The sequence below is a fragment of the Passer domesticus genome, chromosome 9 (assembly GCF_036417665.1).
Source record: "Passer domesticus isolate bPasDom1 chromosome 9, bPasDom1.hap1, whole genome shotgun sequence".
Classification (NCBI taxonomy): Eukaryota; Metazoa; Chordata; class Aves; order Passeriformes; family Passeridae; genus Passer; species Passer domesticus.
In genome coordinates, this window is record NC_087482.1 from 30,298,692 (window position 1) to 30,324,707 (window position 26,016).

Genomic DNA, 26,016 nt, shown 5'->3' on the forward strand with positions numbered 1-26,016 from the left:
GTATAGAATTCACAGTGTTAGCTACCACTTCAAGACATGGAAGAGAGCAGGCATCACATCCCCAATCCCACATCTTCCCTCCCTCTGTTCCAGCCCTGGAGCCTTCCCTCCCTCCTGCAATACCCCAAAAAGGATCCTTTGCATTACACAGGGCACACAGGGCTGCCGGCTCCAAAACCCCACAAATGTTCAAATTATTCTGATACATTGATATTTTTTACACAGTTGAGCTGCTAATGCCAGGCCAATAAAAACTGGAAAGGAAAACCCAGCCTGTACAGTGTATTTTCCCACCAGGGCCATTTGCAGTGTGTCTTGTGACCACTGCACACACAGAAGCACCTGTAAAGAAGTTTTGGCAACTCAAACCCCTGAAGTTCTGATCCAGTTTAGGCAAATTAGGTAATTTTTTGTAAAGAAAATGAAGAAGTAAAAACTGAGTCATCATCTTTGCACGTTCCTGGCTAAAAAATAGATCAATTAGTAGTAAAGCAGAAAGGCTCAGGTTGCAGGTTGCACTGGAAAGGCTTCAGAGGAACAGAGGAAGAGCAGTGAGGCTTCCTTGGAAGGGACTGATGGCAGCATCAACATTAACCTGAGCACCACTGACCTCCTGAGTAGTGTTCCTGGAAGGCTGCTGTGTGATCCTCTCTCCCCGTGGCACTGACTCCAAGGCTCCTGCAGCTCATGGCCCTGGAATTCCCTGGAAGATTTCACCATGGATTTTTTCTGACAGGATAATGTATTTACATGTAGGCAACCCATGGACTGCTAGGGCTTGGTTGAGAGCCTAAGCTCCTGCCATTAAGAGACTGGAGTCAGGAATCTCTGATCCTTTTCTGGATCACAGACTTCTTTTGGGACAAAACCTGTCTTTGGATGTCACTTTCTCACGTTTTACTGCAGTGGGGTGCTTTGGCATAAATTATTTGGCAATCTTCAACAGAGATGACAGAAACTGTAATAAATCCTAATAATATAAATTCTGTGCACACAGCAGAACTGAGCAATTCCATCAGTTCTGCTGTTTCTCTAAATTGTTTTCTCTGAACCATTTAATACCCTTTCAATAAATACATAATAAATAAAATGTTGCAGAAAAAAAAGAGAACCATTTGTCTATCTTCTGCCTGCTAATAACAGGTCTTTGTGATAATTACCAAAAGCAAAATACATATTTTATAATATTATTAAAACAGCCTTTATAACATTAGTGAACTTCAGGATTAAGGTGCTTGAGTAACCCATTGTATGTATTAAACACAATATTATTACACATATTCCTCCCCATTTAACTTCATCCTTCCAGCAGAGCACAACCTGAACCCAGTCAGGATGCAGGCGGGGATGCAGGGTGACAGGAGCTGCCATCTGCAGCCCCTCCCATCTCCTCTGCATTCCACACTGACACTGCAAAGTGCAGAAGAAGAAAGAAGGGTCTTGTGGTTTAACCACAGCTGAGTGCTACTCTGGGATTCTCCTCTTGCTCTTGCTGAAGAGCACACAGGTATTCTCTCATTGCCTGTTCCTCATTTCCTCATTTTCATCCTGGACTGCAGCCGGATTTGCCAAAGTCCCGGGCACTCCCAGCTGGGGCACAGCCTGGGTTTGAAAAGCTCCACTGAGCCCAAGAGCAATCTGTAGCTGTGGGGGAACCACTCTCATCCGAGATATTTCATAGGCAGCTCACAAAATTCGGTGGAATTTTACAAGTTTAACTTCTTCACCTGCTCCACATACACAAAGTGGAGACAATGCAAACTCATCTTAAAGCTGCACTGTGAAAATAACAGTGATCTGTGATCCAGGCATTAGAGTGAAAACACCTCAAAGCACAACCAGGAGGAAATGAACAAAAACCAAACCCTGCTTTCAGAGCAGGTCTAAGCTAACCTGAAATAGAGAAATCCATACACTGAACAAGGACAATGAAAGCAGCTATTGAAATCAATCACTTACCACTCCAATATTTTTGTCTGTGCACTGAAAAATCCTTAAGTGGGATAAAAAATACAGAGTGCAAGATAGTCAGAAGTATAAACACAGCATAGATCCTGACAGCTCCTACAAATGAATGCTCAGTTTACCAACACAAAGCTGCTGTTTATGAGGGAGCTTTGTGTATGTGAGAGCAGACTGATCATTTGGAACTTGGCTGAACTTGGGATGATTTTAAGGGTGACAGGGCAAGACACGCCCAGAACAAAATTCACCCTTCTATAAACCTCAAATCCAAGTAACTGGCAAATTACTGACAGTACATTTGTATTTTACGCAGACAAAACAACTTTTTCCTCTAGTTTTATTACTGGAAAAGGTTGAAAAAATTCTGCCCAAACAACTCCTGCAAAACTATTTCAGTTCAGCACAGGAAAACCATCCTTCAAATCTGCCACAATACTAACACGTGTGAGGCCATGCAGACCAAGGCAATCCCACCAGGAAGCAAAGCTCTTGGTCCAGCCCAATTCAGCCTCTTTGCAGAGGCACAGTGGAGTTCCCTGGAAAGAGCACTCAGAGCACTGACCTCACAATAGCATCATTTTCCCTGACATCTATTTTTTTTTCTTTTTTACATGAGATTTATCACATTAGTCACAGATCTGATGTCTTCACCAAGATAAACCACTCTCTCAACTTACAGATATTTTGCCTGAGCAAGGACAATTACTTTGGTGGTTATTTTTGTTTCTTTCCACAATGAACTCTGATACTGCCCTAGAGGCTAATTACATCAGGAAAGTAATCAGCATTTTGAGATGCCTTTTCCTGATGCTGTCTTCAAACCACATCTATTCAGCTTTCATCACTGCTCTCCCTTCAAACACCCCTTATCCAGAAGGATCTGCTTTGGAACAATTCAGATGGTTGATGTTTCCTTGATAGGCAGTTATCTGCCACTTGATGCTGAGATTTGCAGGCTGCAAAGGCAGTTCCATCCACACATGAAGTGGTTCCAGCACTGTTGCAGCAAATCAGGCCAACCCTGATGCACCAAATATAACTGAGGGTCTCCATAGAAAGTTCTTTAACTTTTGAATGCCACTGTCCTGTCATTAATTAAATCCCAGAAGGGATAAACTCAAGTATCTGCATGCATTAGGCTTAATATTTTACTTCTGCTTATTTCTCACATCTTCTGGAGAAGTACATGTCTTCCACTTTGTTTTGATTTTGTAACATTGTATTGATGACTTTACTGTTATTAATCTGTACCTCATACTTCTGCTTGAAAATCATTTACAAAAGCAGAGGAATCAATTGCTTAACACAACTCTCAGCATCTTTACTGCAGCTTCTTCATTTGCTTTGCTCAAACACAGCCTAATTTTTCTGGAATAGTACAGAATCAAAGACTTGAATGAAAGACTTGATACCTTTATTAATGCCTGATTGATCCAATAATTAAAACTAGGAATTATCTTCATTTCAGCATTATATTACACAAAATTGTGCCACTACACTGCCTTTAAAAATACATAATTTTCTACCACTCTGATTTTGTTTTAACTGAAATTATAAAATCAATAATTCTTAAACTAATTTATCTGATTGTTCTCTTCTTTCAGTAAGGGCCATTACCTTCATGTCTTTCAGAACCACTATACTTATTAGTTGGTTTTATTTTCCTCAGTTCTACTGGGCTATACCAGATACTTTGTGTACCTCACTTTTTTAATCTTACAAAGCCTGTGGGTAAGTAATTTGCTGCCTCTTTTTCTCCCACTTCAAACTATCAATAAATAGGTGAAATTAGAAGATAGTTATTTCATATTCCCTGACTTGTGGGGCAATGAATAATACATTTTATTTTAAGAAGAGAATTTTAAATAAATGTAATCAAACTAAAGAAGTCTGTGACTGTTTGGCCAATTCTATGGCTTTTATAACACTTCTGTCCATTGCTCCAGCAGAGACCCCAGTTCAACAGCAGTGCCAGGGAAGGGGAAGCAGGCTGATGCACAGAAGCAGCTCTGGGAGCAGCCAAGCCTCCTGTGAGCCCTGCAGTGCTAACAGCTGGATCAGCTTTTCAGTCAGCCAGCTGCAGACACAAATCCCTGACACCAGTGCTGGGTTACAGCCTTCACAGGATCAGAGTATTCTGAGTGGGAAGGGACCCACAGGGATCATCCAGCCCAGCTCCTGGCCCTGCTCAGAATCCCAACATCCCCACCCTGTCCCTGAGAGCGTTATCCAAACGCTCCTGGAGTTGTGGCAGCCTTGGGCCCATTCCCTGGGGAGCCTGTTCAGTGCCCCACCATTCCTGGGGGAAGAACATTTCCTGATATGCAACCTAAACCTCTCCTGCCTTCATGTCATTCCTTTGAGTCCTCCCAGTGGTCATGAGAGTGAGGAGATCAACACCTGGCCCTGCACTGCCCCTCCTAAAGGATGTTGGAGACCTCAGTGAGGTCTCCCCTCAGTCTTCTCCAGGCTGAACAAACCAAGTGCCCTCAGCTCCTCCTCGTAAGGAACACTCACACTGAGAGACTGAGCTGGGCCCACCCTCAGCATCTGTGGGGTCACCATGCAGATCACCCTGATCAACTCACTGCCCTCAGCCTTGGAGCTGGGTCACCCCAGCAGAGAAGCCATGTGGGAGATGGTACCCGAGATGCCTCCTGAGAGCATGTGCATTGGGGGAACAGATACACACATCCCAGAGTACTCCTTGTCCTCATGCAATGAAAGCCTGTCCTTGGCATGGAGTCCTTGTGGGGCAGTGATTGTGCTCTTCCCCCAGGACAGCTCCATAGGCAGCAGCCACTGTGCAGAGCAGCACAACTCGAGAGAAACAGCACAGGGAATGTTCCCCCCTGCTCCCCCAGCCTGCTAACACTGCATGGAAAAGTTACAACTGCATGGAAAAAGTACTTTGGCCAAACAGCAGAAATACTAAATGTGCCTCATAGCTCCTCCAAGTCTTCCATGGGAACACTTGAACAAAATAACGAGGTAAACTTTGGCATATTCTGCTGAACAAAAGCCTCATTTCCAAATTTTTCTACTCACGTTTTTTGGCAAATTTTAAGACGTAAAAATATAATCCTGTGTGGATAGACAGGAAGGTGTAAATGTGGAAGTTGGAACACAGACCTCATGGGGACAGTGTTAAATGAAAGAACCTTGGGTTACGGGAGGGTCAGAGGCACAAAGACAGCACGGTTACATGGAACAGCAGCACCATCTGCTTTGGGACTCCTCTCTCCTATATCCTTGATTCACAGAATGTACAGAAGCCTGAGTATTCCCCAAAATGCTTACTGACTTCTACTTTCACAGTCAGTGAGCAAACAAATAGAGCTTCAAAACTGAACTCCCAGTTCAAGCCAAACTCCAATAGGCTTTTCAGGAAAAAGGCAGAAAGGCATCTAACATTTTTGGTTTGGTTACTCAGCCTACAAGTTAGGGTTTGTTGTATATTTGCAGTTACTAACAAGCCTCTAGTGGGCTACAGTTCCCAGTAATTAATGATTATTTGTTCCCTTTTCTCTAAATAATACAAATTTTGGCTCTCATGTTCTCACACAAAGATATATACAAGCAAGAAAAAAGGGCAAACCAATGTATTTTATTTCAAGCTAACAAGGTCCATGATTTCAGAAAATAAGAAACATGCAAATAATATACCAGAGCTTGTATTTCTACATAACTAGTAAAAATAAAATAAAATTGGGGGAAAGCCTCACTGAATGGGGAGCATATCAGCTGTAAAGAAAAAGTAGAGACATTACAGTTCTATCTTGCCTCAGAAAAAGTTCAAGTGCAAATTCTGGTTTTATTTTTAAAGCAATTTTACTTTTTCTCTTTTTTGGTGCCTTATTAAAAATAACAAACTTATGTATTGAAAACCCCAAATTTAGTAGTTTGGAAAAAAAAAAAGAGAAGCATATTTAATCACACTTCAAAACTACAATTTCTATTTATTGACTGCAAAATGAACTTAGAAAAAAAGGGGGAAAATTATAGAGTTATAGAGTGATGTCTCCTACTTTCTCCTCATATAATTTTTAATAAAAATTTTGAAGTTTTGCGATGGAAGCAAAAGTTGACATTTACTGACATTTAGTAGTTAAAATGTAATCCTTCCAGAGAATGAATAGCAGAAAAAGGTGGGGGTGGAAGAGAAGGGAATCAACTTCTGCTCTGATTACATAGAAGAAACAAGTTAAAAAGTGTGGAATGAACTGAACGAAAGCACAAAGCCACGAGTACTTGCAGATGAAGTTCTCCCAAACAAGGGGGAGGACGTCAGAGTTCCCAGGAATACTGATTTTGGGCTCCCTAGAAATACTCCCTACCAAACAAGAGTCAGCTCTGGACCATGAGTGGCCATCAGTCCCAGCACAATCAGAGACCACTGCTCCTGATGTCTCAGCTGCAGGAATCAGTGGCCAACACACTCTGACAGCTCCCAGCGTGCCCAGGGCTCTATTTGTGTGGTTAGGAAAGTGCTTTATAAATGTAATGAACCCATTTCCTAAAAGCAAACAGAAAATTAGAAAAACCCCACAAGTTTTGAAGCAGGGACACCAACTGCTCTGTGCAGATCCAAAGAACCAGTCAAGAATTCTGTGTGATGGTGCAACAATATGTGCACAGGAATCTAAAGATTGCTACAGTCCACAGGAAGAAGGTATTTCAATGAGTAACTTGCAGATTTAGATTAAATGTGGTATGAAAGTGTAAATTATTTTATTAAAGTTAATTTATTTTTTAATTAAAGTTTAAGTATCATTTGAAGGCTTGAACAGACACCTCAATGCAGCCTAATTTCTCAGTAGGGTCACTGCATCAGAAAAGTTCCTCCTATGAATGTTTTCAAGTTAAAAAGTTGAAACTGAGGGAATTCTATTCTGGTGAGCTCTTTTGCAAAAACACCAAGACCTGATAGAATTGGGAGCTTTAAAAGATACTGGTCTTCAGAGAAGGTGAGGAGCCCTTGGTAATAAGAAGCAACATAAACCAGGAACATTTATATTAATAATATATGAACAGTGTTAATCTCAGCCAAAGAGCATTTAATGCTCTTGTGCACATAAAGGGGGAATGACAAGCAGTAGTCTCCTGGTAATCCCTTACACAGCAGGAAACCAAGGGATGAGGAGACACATTAATTTTATTAATTTTTAATATAAAACAGAGCACTGCTCCTTGGTGATGAAGGTGCTGTGTTGTGCACACAGAAGCTGGGGACCAGTGGTGATAATAACACCTCCCCCTACCAAGCCATCCCTATCTTAACTTGCTCAGATGCAAGATCAAGTTTAAAAGACAGACATTTCCCTTTTGGTCTGCCCAGTCACAGCATCCTCAAGAAGCAGAAATAACTATCTGGAACTTGCATGACTGAGATAGACAGCAGTTGTTGAGCACACAATACAGCCACAGCACCTGAGTGGCCTCAGGTGTTCGAGTTTAGGGGGTTTACATAAACCAGAATCACCAATCTCCTCATGAGCTTTGATGCTTGGGACAGATGGGAAAGAAGACATGGGAGAAGCTCCACACTGAGCAGGACCATGGATGTTTTTCCATGCTACCCTCAGATTTCTGTCACACAGCCCTTTCTCACACTGACTGCTCAGGCTCCAAGCTTGAGCCATTCTCCTCTTGCAGAACTGCCCTCCTGTGAAACCTGCTCCCTTCTTGCAGGACCAAGGAAAAATCCTGCTTTGGTTTTAGATCCAAGTAGTCCTACACAGTCATTACCTCACATTGCCAAAAATGAAGACTGCCACAAACAGCAAGAAGCATCTAACAATAAATTACTACTGCTGTGTTGGATGTTTCATTGAACCAACACTTGTGAGAACTTTTTCCTTATTTTCCCTGGGAAACTTGGCTTTTGTGCACACAACACAGCATTCACCCTCCCTCACACCTCCACAACTGATTCAGACAGCAGAGAGGTGGGAAAGACTCAGAACTAATAGCTCTTGTATGAAGTGTTTTATCAATAATGTATACTGCTGTTTTCTCCTCCTCCTGAGTGCAGCAAGAGGTCAGTTTTTGCACATCCCGAGTGTCCTGTCCCATTTTTCAACAGTAACAGACTCAGAGGCCCAGCACAAGCCAAGGCAGTCACAGCTGTGACAACAGAGACACCCTGGCAAGCAGGGTTTGTGAAATCCAGCTGGAAAGGAAAGCCACCCTCACACTCCTTTCGCCTTCATGAGGCCTTTAACAACAGCATCTCAGCACCAGGAAAGTTATTACAGGACTAAGAGACTGGGGAAAAGTTCTACTTGATACCAACCCATCAGAACTGGGGCTGTTTCTTAATCTATTGACCTTTCCCCATGTGCCACTCTAACCTTGGCAGTCTGCTTCCCTGCACCCTGGTGCCAGCCATCTTAGAAGATGCCACTTTGTAGGTTTTCAAACACTAAAAAAACAAAATCAACTTTAAACCCTCCCAGCTAAACATGATAAAGGTGGAAAACCACCTAATTCCAGCACACAAGACAGCTACGCAGATATTTTGCCCTTATTAAGCACGACTTATGTACCATGAACCGTGATGCAAAGCCAGATACTTGTCTAGAAAGTGAAATGAAGAGTAACAATACAACCAGCTACCAAAGTAGTTTGCAATTCTATTCCAAGTTCCAGATACAAAGCTTAGCCTTTAAAAGTCAATAGCAAACATGTAAAAATTGAATTAAAACCTGCACTGGGGTACATGATTTTATCATATATTTAACCCAGTCTAAAGTATTAACTACCCATGTCTGAAGTTTCAGCTTCTGGTTTTAAGTGGCTTTAGCAGTTGGGTTTTACCCTAATCCACATTAAAGGTGTAAATAAGGAGCAGAATGTGTCTGAAAAGAACTTTCAATAACATTACACTGTTTGTATTTCCACAGGCCAAGTCTCATGAAGTGACTTCCTGTCCTGCCCTTCAGAAGAGGGGAAAAAATGGATCTAAATATGAATAGCTGTTGCAAAAAAACCTATTTCACCTTATGTTTACAGCCAAGTTTGGACAAGTACAGGTTGCCCAGGAAGACACACCCTTAACATGAAACTACTGTGGAAGGGATGGACATTACCCCGAAGCACAGCCACCAGCAGAGCTGAGACCACAGCTCCATTTCCCTCTCCTTAGACAGGAGGAGATTGTACCCCTGAAGCAGCAGTACATTTAACACAAGAAAAACAATAATATGCCTTCTGAAGCTCAAAGTTTCATTATTTATCCTGACAGTTTTGTATTTATCAGTTGTAACAACAGGATCTGGAAGATCACAGCTAAATTTGTGCAGTATATTAAAACTACAGGGGGTTTCTTCACATTTGAAATGCTCAGAGAAGCTCTGTTTTCTTTCAAGATCTCCACAGCATCACAACCTCTCAGCTCCTGGGGCAATGAATTTCACAGGTTAACTGTGTTTTAGAAAATCCTTTTAAATAATGCAATATTCCAAGGTCAATAGCAGGGAGGCTCAGTTCCCACCCTAAGGAAATGGGTGCCTTGGAAAACCCAACCAAGCAGGTTTAATTGGAGCAGGTTTCACATTACTGGGCAAGGTGAAAGGATTGACAATTTTTCGTGTTATCATTCACACACAGGCATTGAACATGGGTCAGAAAGAATAATGCTCTGCTCCCCTTTATCACAAACTTACTGCTACAGGGTTTGTATGTATGCAAAAGCCCTATTTTGTCCACAAAAAAAACTCTTTAAAAAGCAGAGGACACAGCAGCACCCTTACAACAGAGGCTTGAAAGAACAGGAAGCTTCAAAGCATCAAGGAACCATTAGGCCCCATCTACCTCCCAAGTGTCAAATTTTGACTGTAAATTGATTGGAAAGGGAAGAGTAGGACCAAATGAAAGGCTTTCACTCTTCACCAAGACAATGGGGACGTTGTGCTGTAGCGTGGCTGCAGCAAGGCCGGTACCGTGGCACAGCAGCTGAGCCAGAAAATGCAGCCCCCTCCCCTCCCTACCTTGGATCTCTGACATCTTTGGTGCTAACAACTCGTTGCTGTGGAAACCAGACTGCCTCTGACAAAGCCACATTGACTACAAGCAACATGTGGGAAAATGGAATAAGGCCCTGAGAGAAATTAATCCTTTACACGAAAAATAAATATGATTTTGGTTAAAAATTAAGCAAGTAAAGGGGAGCATTTCTCAGTGTTAGAACAACAGGCAAGGATGATGCTGGCAAATGCCAGGCCTTGTGGCACTGGAAAGGGATTTTAAGGACATTTCATCCCTGAAATATATGGCAGATTCAGGGCTAAGGAGTACACAGGAGTCCAACACAGAACACAGGTGTGTGGCAGCTGCTCCCTATCCAGTTTTTAACTGCTCTCCTTTGAAAACAAAACTACACCCAACCCCACCCCACAGTAACACAGAAGGCAGGGCTGGTACAGACCAGCACTGAAGGGCTTTCACAAGGCCCAGGCTGACTCACACCTGGGCAAAACACCCAGCCAAAACCTCAGCACAACCAAGCCCTGCCCATGGAGATCAGGAGCTGCTCCACACCCTGCCATTCCCAAACATTTATGTATCTCAGAAATGCCATCCAAAAAAACCACATAAACAATCAAAATTTTTTTTCTGATTTCTCCCCTTACAACAGTCTCAATAAATCTGTCCTCAGCCCTTGTTGACTCAGATCCCAGGAGCTGCTTTAGGCCCTGTTACTTGGAATGCCAGCATCCTTAAGAGAGTATTCAAGAAAAAAAAAAATCCTGGGAAAAAGCCCATGGACAAGAGCCAGAGAGTTTGAACTGGCAAGACTTAAGATCTGTGCCCAGTGCAACTTTAATAAGACTAGCTCCTTATCCAGATCATCTGAAATTACTCATAAAGATGGCACACTCAGAGTGATTTGTTTGGTTTTGGGGGTTTTTTAAAACAAATTCAGCAAGCAAACTTCTCTGGAGGAAAAGTTAACTTTTATACAAATCTAATATTTGGGTTTTTTTCTTAATACAGGCCATGAAAGCTCCAGTGCAAAATGCCAGGTATCACAAAGATTCAGGAACTGGGAGGCCACTCATGATTTACATGCTGAGCAAGAATCCTCTCCCCCTTCACTCCCGAGGTATTAAAATGCTGCAGCATTACAGCTTAATCTCATTTACAGAGCTTTGAATCATCTTAAGTGCTTAGGAAGTCTGTGTAAAATACCACAATCCCTGCAGTTTATACACCCTAATCCAGACAGACCACACCACCAGCTTTCACTGCTGCTGATGGGAAGAAGTTCTCACGGTTTTCCAATGAGTTAAGCAGGTCATCTGCTCTCCCCCTCCAGCACTGGCCACCTCCCTTCCCATCAGTGTCGCTGTGTCCTCGGGGAGTGCAAGAGCCACACAGACTGCACACAACTCTGCAGGACCAACAGACATACAAGACAAAAAGCTCTCCCTACAGACAGCTGTACTGTTGCTAATAGAACATTACACACCATCCTAAAGTCTGCTGTCCTAAAGATACATTTATCATGGAAAACCTCCAAAACAGGGAAACAGATTCAGGTCATATGAGAAATAGGAACTTCTTCAGGGTCAAGCAAAGACCAACTGCAAAAATATTTAGGGATGCAAAATGCTGCATGATGGTATACATAAATCAAAGATTGTATCATTTTTTTAAAAGAAAAAATAAATCACTGTGTACAGTGAAGAGATTAAAACAGTACAGTCTTCACAGGCAAGATATTAATCCACTAACTTCCTCAAATTCCCATCAGTTCTTGTTCCCAATAACGGTGACATCTTCCTTCTCTGTGCTTCCCATGAATTCATCACAGCATGAACATAATCTCTGCTTTCTGCTGAAACTGAACTGGCACAAAAGACAACAAGAAGCCATTTATTCTCAGGCCAGGGTGCTACCACAGACAGAGGAAAAGACGCTAAGGAAAAAGGGATGTGTGTGAGCCTTGACATTCAGGTGTGGACCTGATTCTTCCCAACTGTTATCAGGTTTTTCCTATCTGGGAATCTCTCTGCATGATATGACCATAAGTGAATACACCTGAAGTACACTTGTGTAAATTAAGTTTAAAATTCTTGCATCTTGCTCCCTTGCACTTAAGCTGATTTGCAAAATCCGGTTACCTGTAACGAGACTCCCACTAGCAGAAATCAGCGAGGTTTTCCTTTGGTTAAATAGCACAGGAGGATTTACACTCTAAAGCGAGGAGGGGGAGACAGAGAAGAGCCTTCTGGTCCGAGGGGTGCCAGGCGATCAGCGGTGTGTGACCGAGGCACGCACGTGCTCTGCTTTCAGCACCTTCCCCGCAGCTGAGCAAGACACTTATCTGGAACTTTATCAGCTCTTTGAACCTGGCAAGGCGGGAACACGCCTTGATCTTGCCGAGCTTTGTTGCCATGCAAGTCAGGCTATAACGTGTGCCAGCTTGCTGAGAGACCGGGGGAGAACAGAGAAGCATCAACATAGTTTTGCCTTTTCAAGATGACTTAATGGTTTATAGCATTTGGCTTTCTCTTTCTGCTTCTTAGGCTTAATTAATTGCCATTAAAAAAATAAATTTATTACATACAGTTCCATTCTTTCAGACCGAGCCCATCTTTTTTTTAAATTATTTGCTATATTTCAAATAAGAGCAGACCAGTCAAGAATGTCAGATCTTCAAAGTAAATGGATAAGTCCCTGTTTTTTAAAAATTAACTAGTCCAACTGACACTTAGAAAGGTGCCAGTCTGGCCCCAATAAGTACAAAGTGCTCAAAGACTCTGGTCTTGAATGACTCACTGGTTTAAAAACAATTCTTGTAGCAGTAGAAACGACCCACTTTTTAATCGACTGGAAGTTATTTTAGGTATTTTATGCATATTTACATAATAGTCACCAAGATTGGCACTGAAGGATAACATTCAAGGACCAGTCTGATGCTATCCATATTTTAGGCACTCCTCTGTAGACAGGGCTGCCATTTAACTAGAACTCGTCTGAACTCCTATTCATTCTATGCTGTATCAGCTTTGATCTACAGCACAGCTCCCGGACTTTGTAACTCAGACTAAGCTGTGTTACTGACACTGAATTTACTGTAGCATGAGATAAACCAGCATAAACACTCTGAGAGAACATGGTAGGTAAGAGGGAACTATGGAATGCTTCACTAGAAAGTGCTGATTTCCTCCAGAAACACACAGTCATTCCAGAAGGGCTGCTTCACCCTGGATAAAACCTAACCAACCATTACACTTGGTTCCCCAAACTGTCATCACAGTTCTAAGCTTAGCACACCATTATTCTTCCTTATGCCAAAAATGTTGAAATGTTTCATTCCTAATCTGGCATAATTCTCTTCTAAAAATGCAGTCTGCAGCATCTAAGAAGATTGTTAACATTTCCTATTCTACAAGCAGTCATCAGCCTAAAATAACCTTCACTTTCACTGTGTGCAGTGCTTTCTCCACTGCTGCATCATTTTCCTTGGTCATCATCTTACTTCAGGCAGCAAGCAGGGTATTTTACAAGCACCAGCTATTTAGATAATTTGCAAAACAAATACTTTGGACTGTACAGTCTCCTGTTTGTGAGCAATCATGACCTAGCTTCAGGGTAAACTAACTGGAAACAGACTATCCCAATAATAGCTTTTGCATAACTATTTAACATAATCAGAAACATTAAAACTGAGTGGGAGACAGAAACAGAGCTCAAGACTAAATAAAACTGAGGCAGAATGCCTGTCTCTGTCCACAGCAACTCACCTATGGAAAGCAGAACAACATTCTCTAGACAGTCCTACGTGCAGGTCCCAAGAATAATTTTGGGAAGGACTTATTTTGGAAAATTTTTTTCTCCATTACCTGTTTTCTTTCCTTCTGAGAAGAAAGTTATGCTAATACTCTTGAGCGTAACAGCAGAGACTCCTACTCTACAATTATCATTTCTATCATTCACTAAACATTCTTCAAACCTAAAAGGCAAGGAAAGTTCAAATTTGTGTTTGCTTTTTGCTTTATTTAACATTTGGGCTATGCCTATTTGTCTTCAAATCAGCAAGTTACAGTCACTTTTCTGCTGGCACTCAGCATCACACACATTTTCCATGAGGCAGGGGATGGCTCAACTCACTATTTGTTCCAGAGGATAAGGTCTGTGTGTAGATGTGGTACTTGGGGGCATGGTGCAGTGGTGGCCTTGGAAGAGCTGGGTTAATGGCTGGACTTGATCTTTAAGGCTTTTTCCTAACCTAAACAATTCCATGAAGTAGCAGGTCCATTCATACACTCTCCACCTGGACCTGGGAGTGTTGGGTGGCTGCAGTGCTTAGGGCAGAAGCATTTCACCCCTGCTACTCAGGAGTTACTCATCCCAAAAGTACCAATGCACCCATAACCAAGGTACTCAGCTTGCCTGAAGTTCCAAGGGGCTTTGTTTTGTGGCCATGCCTGAATTGTCCTTCCTTTTCTTCTGGAAAGAAGCACCATCTGTTTACTGAAGATAAATAGTATGGCAATGATATCTAACACTGTTTTTACATCCTGAAACATCCACCAAAATCCTGAGGCTGCAGATGCAGAGGAGCCCCAATACCCTGAAGGAGGCTCTCTACCTCTCTGTTCTCTCTATTCTTATTATTTCTTAATTCCAGCTCTGAGCCCTTCCTACCATCTTCCACAAAAATAAAGGAGATCATCAAATACATTGAAGTATTATTTTGACACCACTTAGCAGGAATTTGTGCCAAAAAAGAAATGAGGGAGAGGGAAAGAAAGAACAAGGAGCTGTAGGTTGGGTTTTTTTTTTTTCATGGAAGGCAAGTCCCAGGACTTCACATTTATCCTCACAGGTAACCAGCTATTTTGGTTTACTCCTCTCCCTGAAAACAGTGAGGAGTGCAAACACCAGCAGAGAACACTGGGGCTGATGTCAGTGTTAAAGAAGTGGAGGTTAAACTTGCCCTAAAGCCTGAAAAGGTAAAGTGAACAGAAGGGGGCAGGCTGGCAGAGAGGAGATAAAAATAGGAGTGACTAGACTTCACTTGACAGCTATTTCTGGATCAACGAGGGAAAGAGATCTGAGAAGCTTTTCTATTTGTAAGGGAGACAGAGACCAAAACATAGCTGCCTTCTAGAAGGCCACAGTCCTGCACAGCAGTTTTGTTTATGCTTCTAGTTTTCTAAATCCTCGTGTTCTCACTATTTGGAAACAGTGCTGTTCAGCCAAAACGTCATTATGCGTCTAAGTGAGAAACCAGATGAGATTTTCAGGAGCAGGACAGCAATGCCTGTGGCATTTCAATTGAACAGAAACAAAGCTGACAGCACATTGTAAACTGGGCAGCAAATCACAATGCCAAGCAGAGTAAACTAAGCCACACAGTATTTTAGGAAAATAACCAAAACCCTGCAGTAGCTCCAAAAGGATGTCTTGTGTTTTCCCACTGCAAAATGATTAGTGAAATTCTAACCTGTTCCAATTATGGATATGGACTAACAACAGCAACAGGGACCTCCCAATTACAGCATGGAGTGCTTGACTGATGTGTGGCTCTGGGGATGAATATTTTTGCCTGTTCAAGCCCTTTCCTCTTGAGTACCTCTGCTAAAATTCCTTCCATTGAGTAATTTCTATCCAGACCCTGGCTGTGCTGGTTCTGTTCCCGTGTAAAAGAAAACCTGCAGGCAGAAAGCAGTGCCATCTGCCCAGTCAAGAGCTGCTTTAATGGGCAAGTTTGATGTGAAGGGGAACAACCTATTACACTTTATCTTCAGCAGCAGGAGTGATGTTCTTCCTTTCCCAGGAGCAGGTTACAGCAAGCACTCTCATGCCTGAAGTATTTGTCCACAAATATATATAAATCTCAATGGATATGTGCAAGCAACCTCCAGAAAAAAATCCATCCAGCATCCCTTTTTTTCATGTTCAACTTGCAACTCAGTCTTTCAATTTCTCTTTACCTGTCATACCAGTTGGGTTTGCTCTGTAACAGCTTCATCAGTCTCCACTTTCTATTCCTGTACATGAATGATAACCCTGCCATCACACCTGAGAAGAACAAGCAGTGGCAAGGCCCTGTTGTCCCTACACAGAGAATTCTGCTGTGAAAGCGTTTCTGAATATTTTTTCCTAAGCTTCTTGTCCCTTTTACATAACTGCTTTGACTGGATGATTTGCTCTGAACTGTCATCTTGAGCAGGTTTGGGACTTGTGTGGCCCAATTCAGGTTTCACGAGAAACAAAGGGAAAACTTCCTCTGAATATTTTCATCCTTGCAAATATCTTCAGGGCTGGGAAAAGATCTTTCTATTCTTGCAAATTAACCAAGCAGAGTTTTTATCCCTCCTTGTTGGGTAATCTTCTCACTAGACCATCTTTGCAGAGAGCAGTGGATTCTCTCTGGGCTGCTGGCAGTTTTACTTAATTGCATGTTTAACTTTTTATTCAGCACTTAAACCTATAATGATGAGAAATGCACACATGCAAGCAGCAAACTATTATCTGCCATTCAAACTCCCTAGAGAACTTATAAACATCTTAATATTGCTGCCATACTTCTGTCCTGTTCAGAAGAAAAGTGCACACGTTCCACAGCTGGATGGAAAACAGGATGGCAAACACATTTAGAGGGTAAGTTCAGGGATATTGCTGACCTGTAATGACTGGTGAAGTGGAACTTTGGTCCTTAATGTACATTAAAAGTTCTGAAAAAAATCAGCCAGTTCAACCAGTGCTAAACACAAACAGGTATTAGAGACTTCACCACAGGTTCCTCCAACCCATCAAGCAGAAGATATTCTATCAGGGCACAGCAATTTCCATTCTCTTCTCCCTCTCCCCAACTCTGAGGGCTAAAATAAAAAATAGTTTCCAGATGCTAATATAGATTGGAATATATTTTCTACCTCATTCCAGAGCTACAAAATTTGCTCTGGAATATACTTGTTGCTACTGGATTGCCCTCTGGCAAGGCAACTTCTGTTTTAAAGTGCTTCCAGCCCTTATGACTGCAAACCCTTTGGAGAATGAATGATCTCTAACCAGCAACAAAGCCACTGAACTCTTCAGAAACAGCAGATCAGCTTTAACATTAATTTTTAAACCTAGCATACTGTGATGAAGGATAATAGTTAATGTTGCTAGCACTCCAAAAGGACCTGATTAATGGATCTTCTCAGAGATGCAAAGATGGGACACTCCCCATGGCAGGTGCAAACCCCAGTAGCTGCAGTCTGTTGTCAAAACCTCCAGTTTCCCTACAATAAACTTGTCAGTCAGCTACATGAGGCTAATACAAAAGAGTGTGACAAACTACATGAGAGTGTTGGAAACACGTGAATTAATCAGCAAATTATTTTTAAGCTTTTCTAGTTCCTCTGGTTTTTTTTTTTCAGTACCCAAAGCTGCCAGGTATCTCCAGGCTGCTCTACCACAATGCAAAGGCTTTGGTGGGGACAGCAGTTCTGTCTGCTAGAGACCATCTCCAGGCTTTGGCAGAGCCTCCAGCTGACCACTGGCAGATCCACTCTGCTCCCAGCACACGTGGAGTATGTCTGGGGAAAGGAAGGATACCTGAGAGCCTCCTGGACCCACCAGATTAACACCAGCAAGGAATCTGTAACTACCCATAAGTAATTCTCATGACAATTACTTCAGCTGCTTTTAGTCTTCTAGTACTGAACCATCCTGGTTCTCATTTAGGCTGCTTTTTTCCCCAATAATGTCATTTAATAGCACCAAGGAAATTTTCAAGTTTAAATGCTGCAGAACAAAAGGCAAGTAAGCTTTATGCTCTCTAATAGATGGTTATTGCTCCATTTATTTAAGTGGTACTTACCACCATAAATATCTACTAAAATCACTTGCCATACTGGTGTAATCGGTGCTTCCCCAGGAAATATCCTTTGGTAAATTGATTGCAAAAATAAAGGAGGAAAATAAATGAACAACTAGAAATGCTCCTTAAAAAAAATCTTCATACAGAGGAAAGACTGAAGATCAATGAACATTTAAGTATTTCACAGCTTAGGCCTATTCACTGCACAAGATCCAAAATAGTTTCCTTTGTGAGTATTGCATAATATGTTCATTCAAAATCTAACAAGTTTTCTCCCAGAACACACCAAGACACGGTTCTCTCCCCCGCTTTCTTGTCTTTTAAATATGAACACAAGAATTTCACAGCTGATAACATTATTCTGGAAACTACACAGAATATTCTGGAAAAGGCTCAACTGGGACTCTAGTGCTGCAATAGCAAATGTTTTCACATATTCAGATTCTTCACGCATCACTCTTTGAGAAAGGTAAGCACAGAACAAGTAGCTTTTACAGGGAATGAACTTTGGCCTCCAAACCATAAATAAGGAAAAAAAGACAAAACACACATACCTTCAAAGCACATTTCTGGCCTGTCTTCTTGTTGAAACACTCCAGTACTTTGCCATTGATTCCTAACCCTAGCACACGTTTGGAGAGTTTGTAGTCGTCTGTAACTGCATGTTTTTTTATCTCTAGTTTGACATGGGCTGTTCCCCCAGGCAAGGATTTCACGCTGCTCTTGCTCTCCACATGACTCTCTGCCTGGGATTCCTGTTCACCTTCACTTTGTTCCATATCAGGGAAGAGTCTGGGATGACAGAGATACCCGACAGATTCCTGTGGGGTATCTTCAGCAGAGCCCCTTCTCTTAAGCAATCAAACCCAGTGCTTCAAGCGGTCCATTTGCTCGCCATTTAGTCCTGAGTAAAAATGTAAACAAGTGTTAGTAATTGATGTCAACTAACTTGTCCCACCTCACCGCTTTTTTTCTTAACAAGATGAGCAGGTGCCAGAGAGAACAGAAGTGAAGGGTCACCTCAGGAAAGCACACTTGGGCTTTACAGACCTGTCACCCCACTTCCAATACACACGGCTCTCAGTGTGCAGGTATAAATCACCGCTTTTACTGCAACAAAAAGTAACTGAGTAACTGCTGAGTGCTGGAGTAACACTACAGCTCAGCTCTGTACAAGAGAAGAGAGCTTCGAGCTCATAAACCCTCATCAACCACTTGTTGCCTCAACGTTTTATGTAGAAATCCTCACCGTGGTCCCCTGCCTCATCCCGACACTCCCAAATTACGCAAGAGAGCCACGAATACCTGGACTGAACCCCAGAGCGGCACTGCCTGGCCACGCACCGAGCCCTGGGACTGTGCTTTGATTGCCTGGGTCCACATGCTAGGGTCAGGGACCGCCAAACCTCCCAAAAACTGAAGTCCGTGGAGATGCCATGGCGTGGCTCCCAGAGCCGAGAGGGTCCCGCCGGGCACTTGAGGGGGATCCCCGGGCGGGTCCCGGTGCCAGCAGCCCCGTTAGCACGAGCAGAGGGGCCGCTCGCTCAGCCCCCCGCGCTGAGGCGGCGGCGGAGGGCGGGAAAGCCCTGAGGCGAAGCCGGGAGAGCGGGGGGCGGCGGCGGGAGCAGCTCCACGCCGGAGCTCGATTACCTGCTGTGGCGGCGCGGCCCCAGCCGAGGCTTCCCGGAGCGGCTCGGGGAAGGCGGGCTCTGCCTGGGTCCGCCCCGCCGCCCCGGGCAGGTGCGCGCCGCCTTCCCGCCCCGGGCTGCCCGCGGCGGGACCGGCCCGAGCCCCGACAACCGGCCAGGACGGGGCCGGGCCCGAGCGGGGAGCGGGGGCTGGCTCCTGTTCAGGTTCCACTGCTCGGGCTCCCCTGAACAGCCCTGGTGGGGAACAACCCCCGCGGTGATTTTAAGGTGATCTAGGGCGGTGATTTAATGCACGATATTAATTTATTGGGGTAAAGGGCCCTGATCGAGGGGGGAAATGAGGCTGCGGCGGCGGCTCCGGGCTGGAACCGCAGCGCGCCCGCGCGGTGGCACCGCCGGCCCTTCCCCCGATGGCTCCTCGGGAAGGGGCAGAATCGCCGCGTTCGCCCCAAACCCTGCGTTAAACAGGCTGTTGCAGGGAAACGCGATAGCGGGCAGTGATCCTGCAGGCGCTTGGCTGCCGAAAGGGTGCTCTCACTTAATGCAGTCACTGAACGGCACCAATGACGCGGTCAGTGTTTCTCGGCACTTTCGGATGCACCGTCAGGATACCAAAAGAGATGGTTCCCACAGCAACTGTCGCTCATCACTGGTGCACAGAGTGTGGTTCCAGGGATGTGAAATGCTGAGCTTTTTTCCCTACATGTGAAGATGAGTCATGCATCGAAATGGAACTGTATTCGTATCACTGGAAGGAGCTTAAAGTTCACATGCTTTACCAGTTAAAAATACATTTGTCATTTTACGTAACATAATGGCATCTGGAGTTCTAGCAGATAGGAAAATAATTAAAAGGGCTAATGAGCCCTTTCTCCAAGGAATAAAAAGTAGTTCAACTTAGCAGGATGCAGATCTGCAGTACATCACCATGTGATGTGATGCTACAGCTATTCTGCCTCAGGTTTCCCTTCTAGGCTTTCAGCAGTTCAGCTGCTGGAGGGCCTGGTCCTCTGATTCAGTTCACTTATTCTGGGCTAATCAAATCCCCGAGGAAAACAGCTATTTCCAATCTTTTCAGGTTTAGCTGTCAGCCGTCTCAGTCTGCATCACCTCCCACTGCGGTAGTCTCAGAGAAATGTATATGTAACTGTGAGCTCCCAGGTTGCAAACTTCAGTAACATGGTTCTGCAGTCACCAGCTTGCTCTGATTTTCCTTCCCATGCCTTCTGCCTGTCTTTGCTTTTCTGGTTGTCCTGGATGGTAACTTCCTTCTCTTTGCAACAGGGAACTATTAGTTTTCTTCTCCACACTAAGTCACTGGGGGCCAGACCCTTCAGAAAATTTCTAAATGTGTCCAATCTCTTCTGCATTTTTTATTTTTTACATTTTCCGTGTAACTCTCACCCAAAAGCCTACGGCTGCCCAAAGCAGGGAGGAGTTACACTGACTAGCACATTGAAGCTGGTAGAAGGCAATTTATGGTTCTATTCTAAGAAATATTAAATGTTGCAAAAATTCCAAGCAGATGTCTGCTTAAGGGGTTGCTATTTTCTATAGTGTGTCAGAAGTAAGGAATTTCACTAAGAAACTATGACTCTTAACTATTACAAGAATGAGTTTCTTAAAAAATAAGCTGTGCATGGAAAGCAACAAGGAAAGATGAGGGAATGAGACAGGATGCATGAAATTAGTTCTCTCATAACTGAGAGAACCATGAGTTGGTTCTCTCAGTTATGAGCCATCTCCTGATGAGAAGAGTTAAGCTGGGATGATAAGAACCACATTTTTGAAGTCAGAGGAGTATCTCATTGGATGAAAAGCTTGTTTGGGTTCACCACTTGATGTTCCTGGATATGCTCTTGGCAAAGCCCATCATTTTATCAGCAACCAGTAATAAGTTTAAACAGGGCAAAACACTAAAAACCCAACGTGAAGCATGGTTAATAAGGCCTTACTTCAACCCTCTGCTAAGTTCAACCACCATAAACTCCTAAAAAGCCTTTCTAGCATCAGCCCAAGTATCAGACAGCCTCACCCTACACAAACCAAAATGACCCCAAAATAAAAAGCAGCTCCTGAAGCCTCTCTTGGTGCTCGTGGCAGGTGGAGCTCCTTTAGCATCCTCTGGAGATGCTAATGGAGAATAGACTGACAGGCCCACTGCAGCTCCTTGAGCCAGGGGATGTTTTTCACTCAAACAGATGTTTTTATTTATTTATCGATGTTTGCTTTTTGAAGTTTAAAAAAACCCCTAAAACAGCACTATTACAAGCTAAGAGCCCACTACAGGAAAAGTTCTTTCATCTTCACAAAAATCCCTAACACTGTAAATTAAACATTAATCCTACTTTACCAGAAGTCCCCAACAGCAACAACATAGAATAACATAAATTTCCAAAGAGAATTTGGTGTAGCTCAGTTATGCCTGCTTTGTCCCAAAATAAAACAAAGCTTATAGAAGAAAATGGCAAATATTGAGGTCCTGTTCTTTAAATAAGCTTAGGGGCAGCAATCCCTTTCCTCTAACCAGTGTCTTAACCTGGTGAAGCTTTTTATTTTAGCCAGCTCACAGTTTGGATATGTTCCCCCTGATTTTATCATGTCTTCAATATCACAGATACCTGCTTTACACAGCCAGACCACTCTGTTTAAACAGAGAAGGTTAATTTTGGCTATTTCACAGGCTATTTTCACTGCCTCTTTGTTGTGCTGTAGCAATTAAATAACTGGGATCAAAGACATTTCAGACTTTCAAATGTCTCATTTCCTAATAAAAATGAAATGAACTGAGTTTGCTGTCATCTGGAGAGCTAGGAAAGCTGACATCATCAAATGTTCTCTGAGGGATGGCAGATCTTGAGGAGTGATACCTGAATGGCACAGGGATCTCAGTTTCCTTATAGACAAAAGTGATTTGCTTGGTGGTCAGCCCTTTGATAGCAATGTCTCATGGAAACAGCTGTGATAAACAAATTATCAGCTGAAAACTAGTGACTTGTTTTTCTGAAACTTTGCTTTGTCTGAGTAACAGCTCTCTATTTTTTCCTGATGTTATGAGAAATCCTTGCTCACGGGATGCATTATATAGATGTCACCAAAGAGAAAATCCTCTGTACTGTCAGGTTGAAGTGAGGACACAGCTTTGTCTGGTTGGGCAGCTGCAACAACCTTATTAAATCCCCCAGGAAGTTCTTCAGAAACTGCATCTGTGATATTAAAAGAAAGAAAGGGCAGCTCTACAGAGTAACATTTTGATATGAAGGAGAACAAAAGCAGGCTCTTGTAGGATCTTTAGTTTAGACTGTCATGTACACAGTGGTCTGAAACACAAACTATATGCATGTTTTTTTCGCCTGTCTTTTGGCTCTGCTCTGGAGGTGTCTGTCTCAGACTTATCAAAAAGGCATGAAAAAAACTCAAAAAGCTCATCAACAAACAGCCTGGCTCTTTTCTCTCCCAACTGACACAAAACCAGGTTTATAAAGCTCTTTCATAGGCAATGATCTTTACTGATGCTTTGTTGCTAGAACAACTTCTCTTTTATTCTCAACACCCTCTGTCCTTGTGTCCATGGGATTATAGCATGGTTTCCAGGAGGAATTAAAATTCTGGCTATGAAGCAGCTTGTCGTTAAAGAAATGGAAGTCTCAAGAACACCACTCTCACCATCTGGAGAGCCTGTCCTGGTACCTGACTTTGCTCCTCAAGATTAATTCCTCCATGTTAGCACATAACATGTATTTTCCTATAGAAATACAGACGAGGATAGAAAAGCTGCTTTTTTATGCCTGGCTTCAGACACCCTACTACAGGTACCTTGTCTTGGTCATTGAGAAGGTTTTGGGAAGCTCCATCTGTATTCCTCCACAGTTTATTGATGGGGGAGTCAGAGAGATACCAGCTGGATGTTTCCCTTTCAGCAGACATTAAAAAAAGATACTTTTTTTCCACAGAAGAATCATAAATCAAAAGCATGAAAAATCTGCTAATCTGTCTACAGGAGATGGTGCTTCATTTTATGCTGCAGTGGAGCAGAGGAAATTAATCTCTTTCATTGAAACATCCTGCAACTAATGGGTATGACAGCATTGCCTGGTAGTCCTGGGGTGGCCTTCCAGACCACTCAGGAAAACAATTTTTGCAGCATTCAAATCAAGCAGCAAAACTCCTAACAGATGCCACAGTGCCATCACCTTCTTGGTCACCATGTGCCACAAGCATCAGGACGACGACTATACTTGAGCTCCTTATAATAACCCAGGATATTTCTTCACAGTTTGAAATAAACCCCATTCCTTTCTGCACATCCTGCTTCTCATGGAGCCAGCTCAGATGTCCCTGTATCCATGGCACAGCTCACCCACACCCTGGAGACTCCTCCATTGTTACTCACCAGGTTGGGAAATCCAAACCACAACACCAAATGCACCACCTGTTGTTGGTTACAGGAATTGGTGTGTCCTACTCGGATAACGAGCCGGCCCCTCTAAACAAGGAACATCTGCTCGTTATTGGTAACGTTGGTCACTTAGTGGGGTTTGTTACACTACAGCTCAGGGCAAGGGCCGGGCACTAACCAAAGGGGTGACTTACTTTCAGTCTCTCAAGCTACTGGTGAAGGTAAATCCAGTCCCCGGGCACACAGACCCCTCTCAAGAGTTACAATTCTGGATGTCACTTTTCATTTTACACCAACTCTACAAGATCACAGGACTGTCCAAATGCCCAGCAGAAGTCATATAACCCCGCAGTGGGAAGGGGCTCTGGCCACCGGTTTTCCCAAGCACACATTTAGCAGCAGATGGTGCTGTTGTGTCAGTGAACTTTCCTGAGGGACTTGGCGCCTCGCTATTCCTGGATTTTCTTCCCTGGCTTTATTGCGAGCTTTGAGCTTTCTTTGATACCTTTCATAACTAAATCCTAGCATTCAATGATGCTCATCATCACTCAACAAGATTTCTTGTTACTGCCTCTGTAATATCCTTATTATTCAAGACATATATAAATGACTTTCCATATTCTGGAAAGCCATTTATATGAATATAAACTGGGTTTAAACAACTAATTTGGGTGAATGGCAGCACTTTATATTGACTCTGCAGGGTCTGGGACATTGGCACATCGGGCACACTGTGCTGTTCCCCTCTTGGGGCATTGCCCTGTGACAATGAGGAGTGACAATGAGCACAACGTTCATGTCGAGTGATGAAGCACTGCTGAGTGCTCCTGACTTCAAACCGATCACAGATTTCTTAGATAAAACAGCCCAAGCATTAACCTGAATATTTTTTGAGGTGGTCCCCTAAAGAAGTTTCCAACACAAATGGAAGCTCCTTTCATTGATGCGCACAGCCATCAGCTACTTCGAGACAATGCTCATCTCTCCGGGTCCTGCGGGACCGTGAGCAGAGCGGCTCCAGACTACGGCTGGAAAAGCAAACTGGGAGAGCGGGACGGGCACTGGGAGCAGCGCTGCGGGCACAGCTCCTGCGGGCATGTCAGCTCTGACACTACTGAGCGTGCCTGCCCTGCGCCCGAGACACGCAGGGCTGCTCAGCCCCCGGCACACAGCCTGCACAAAAAGCCTCCTCCAGGCGAGCATCACTAGATGGAGCCCAATTCTAAGTGAAAAAAGGATGCAGAGAGCTCCTCAGTGCCGGCGCCGGGCTGCAGCGCTCCTGCCGGCACACCAAGCTGGGATCTCAGCGTCCCCCCCGAGGCTGACCACGAATTAAATACCTTCTGAATGTGCAGGTTCACGGTGGTTTGCCGGAGACAAGAGCTGCTCCCACCTCTGTAGTCTAGATCTGTTCAAATCCATCGTGCTGCTGCACCATTGGCAGAAGGTTTAAACAACCTCGGATTTAGATGTTGAAGGGGCACAGGCACGCAGGTGTCCTCTGCAGCCCTGAGCCAGGACGACAAAGGGCCCTCCGAATGATCGTCTGAATGTTGTGCTCGCTGTGCACAGGAAAGGTGAGGACTAAAAATCCTCTGCCAGGCCCTCACCTCCCTGCAATTACACACATTCAGAGGAAGTGTGAGCTGAAGTCTGTCAGGCTCAGAAGCCAACTGGTCAAGGAGTGCCTGCAGGCTGACATTGCCACCCCTTTGAGATGGCCCTCAGAGTACCGAGATGGATGGACGGATACTCGGGATACTTAGATGGCCCTCAGCACCCCTCTCTTGGCATAGCTGGGTATTATTAGCAGCACTCATTACTGCACTGCCCCTGTTCAGGACAGACAACGGACGGAAGTGTGCAGGAGGCTGAGCAGCTGCCAAATGAAACTGTAGGGAGTGAAAGCCTGAGTCAGGAGCCGAACACAGCCTGCCTGCTCCCAGGCTCATTCCCAAGAAGGGAACACCCTTCTAACCTCACCCTTATCAGCATCCTGCCTTCCCCTCTGCTCCCGGCCCCATCTACTTCTGAATGTTCTGAATGGCACAACGATTACTAATATTTTTTTCTGCAGACCACTCTCATTCTCTCTTATCTCTAATAAGAGAAGAGGTGGCAACTCATGGCAGGGACAGACAAAATCAACCAAGCTTTTGTTATGAAGTGTTCAAAAA

General features: G+C 43.7%; 1 protein-coding gene across 3 annotated transcripts in view; it reads right to left on the reverse strand.

Moving 5' to 3' along the window:
- MAPKAPK3 (MAPK activated protein kinase 3) overlaps positions 1–26,016 on the reverse strand; it is a 115,122-nt gene that overhangs the window by 27,575 nt on the left and 61,531 nt on the right. Inside the window, exons 1-2 of one of the 3 annotated variants that reach the window (XM_064432354.1) lie at positions 19,442–19,567; positions 18,346–18,695 (exon numbers count right to left, since the gene is read on the reverse strand). In XM_064432354.1, coding sequence (XP_064288424.1) covers positions 18,346–18,570 — 225 coding nt within the window. In that variant the 5' untranslated portion in view covers positions 18,571–18,695; positions 19,442–19,567. Of the gene's footprint in view, positions 1–18,345; positions 18,696–19,096; positions 19,414–19,441; positions 19,568–26,016 lie in introns of those variants that run through there. The other 2 variants (XM_064432355.1, XM_064432356.1) reach the window with 2 other exon arrangements.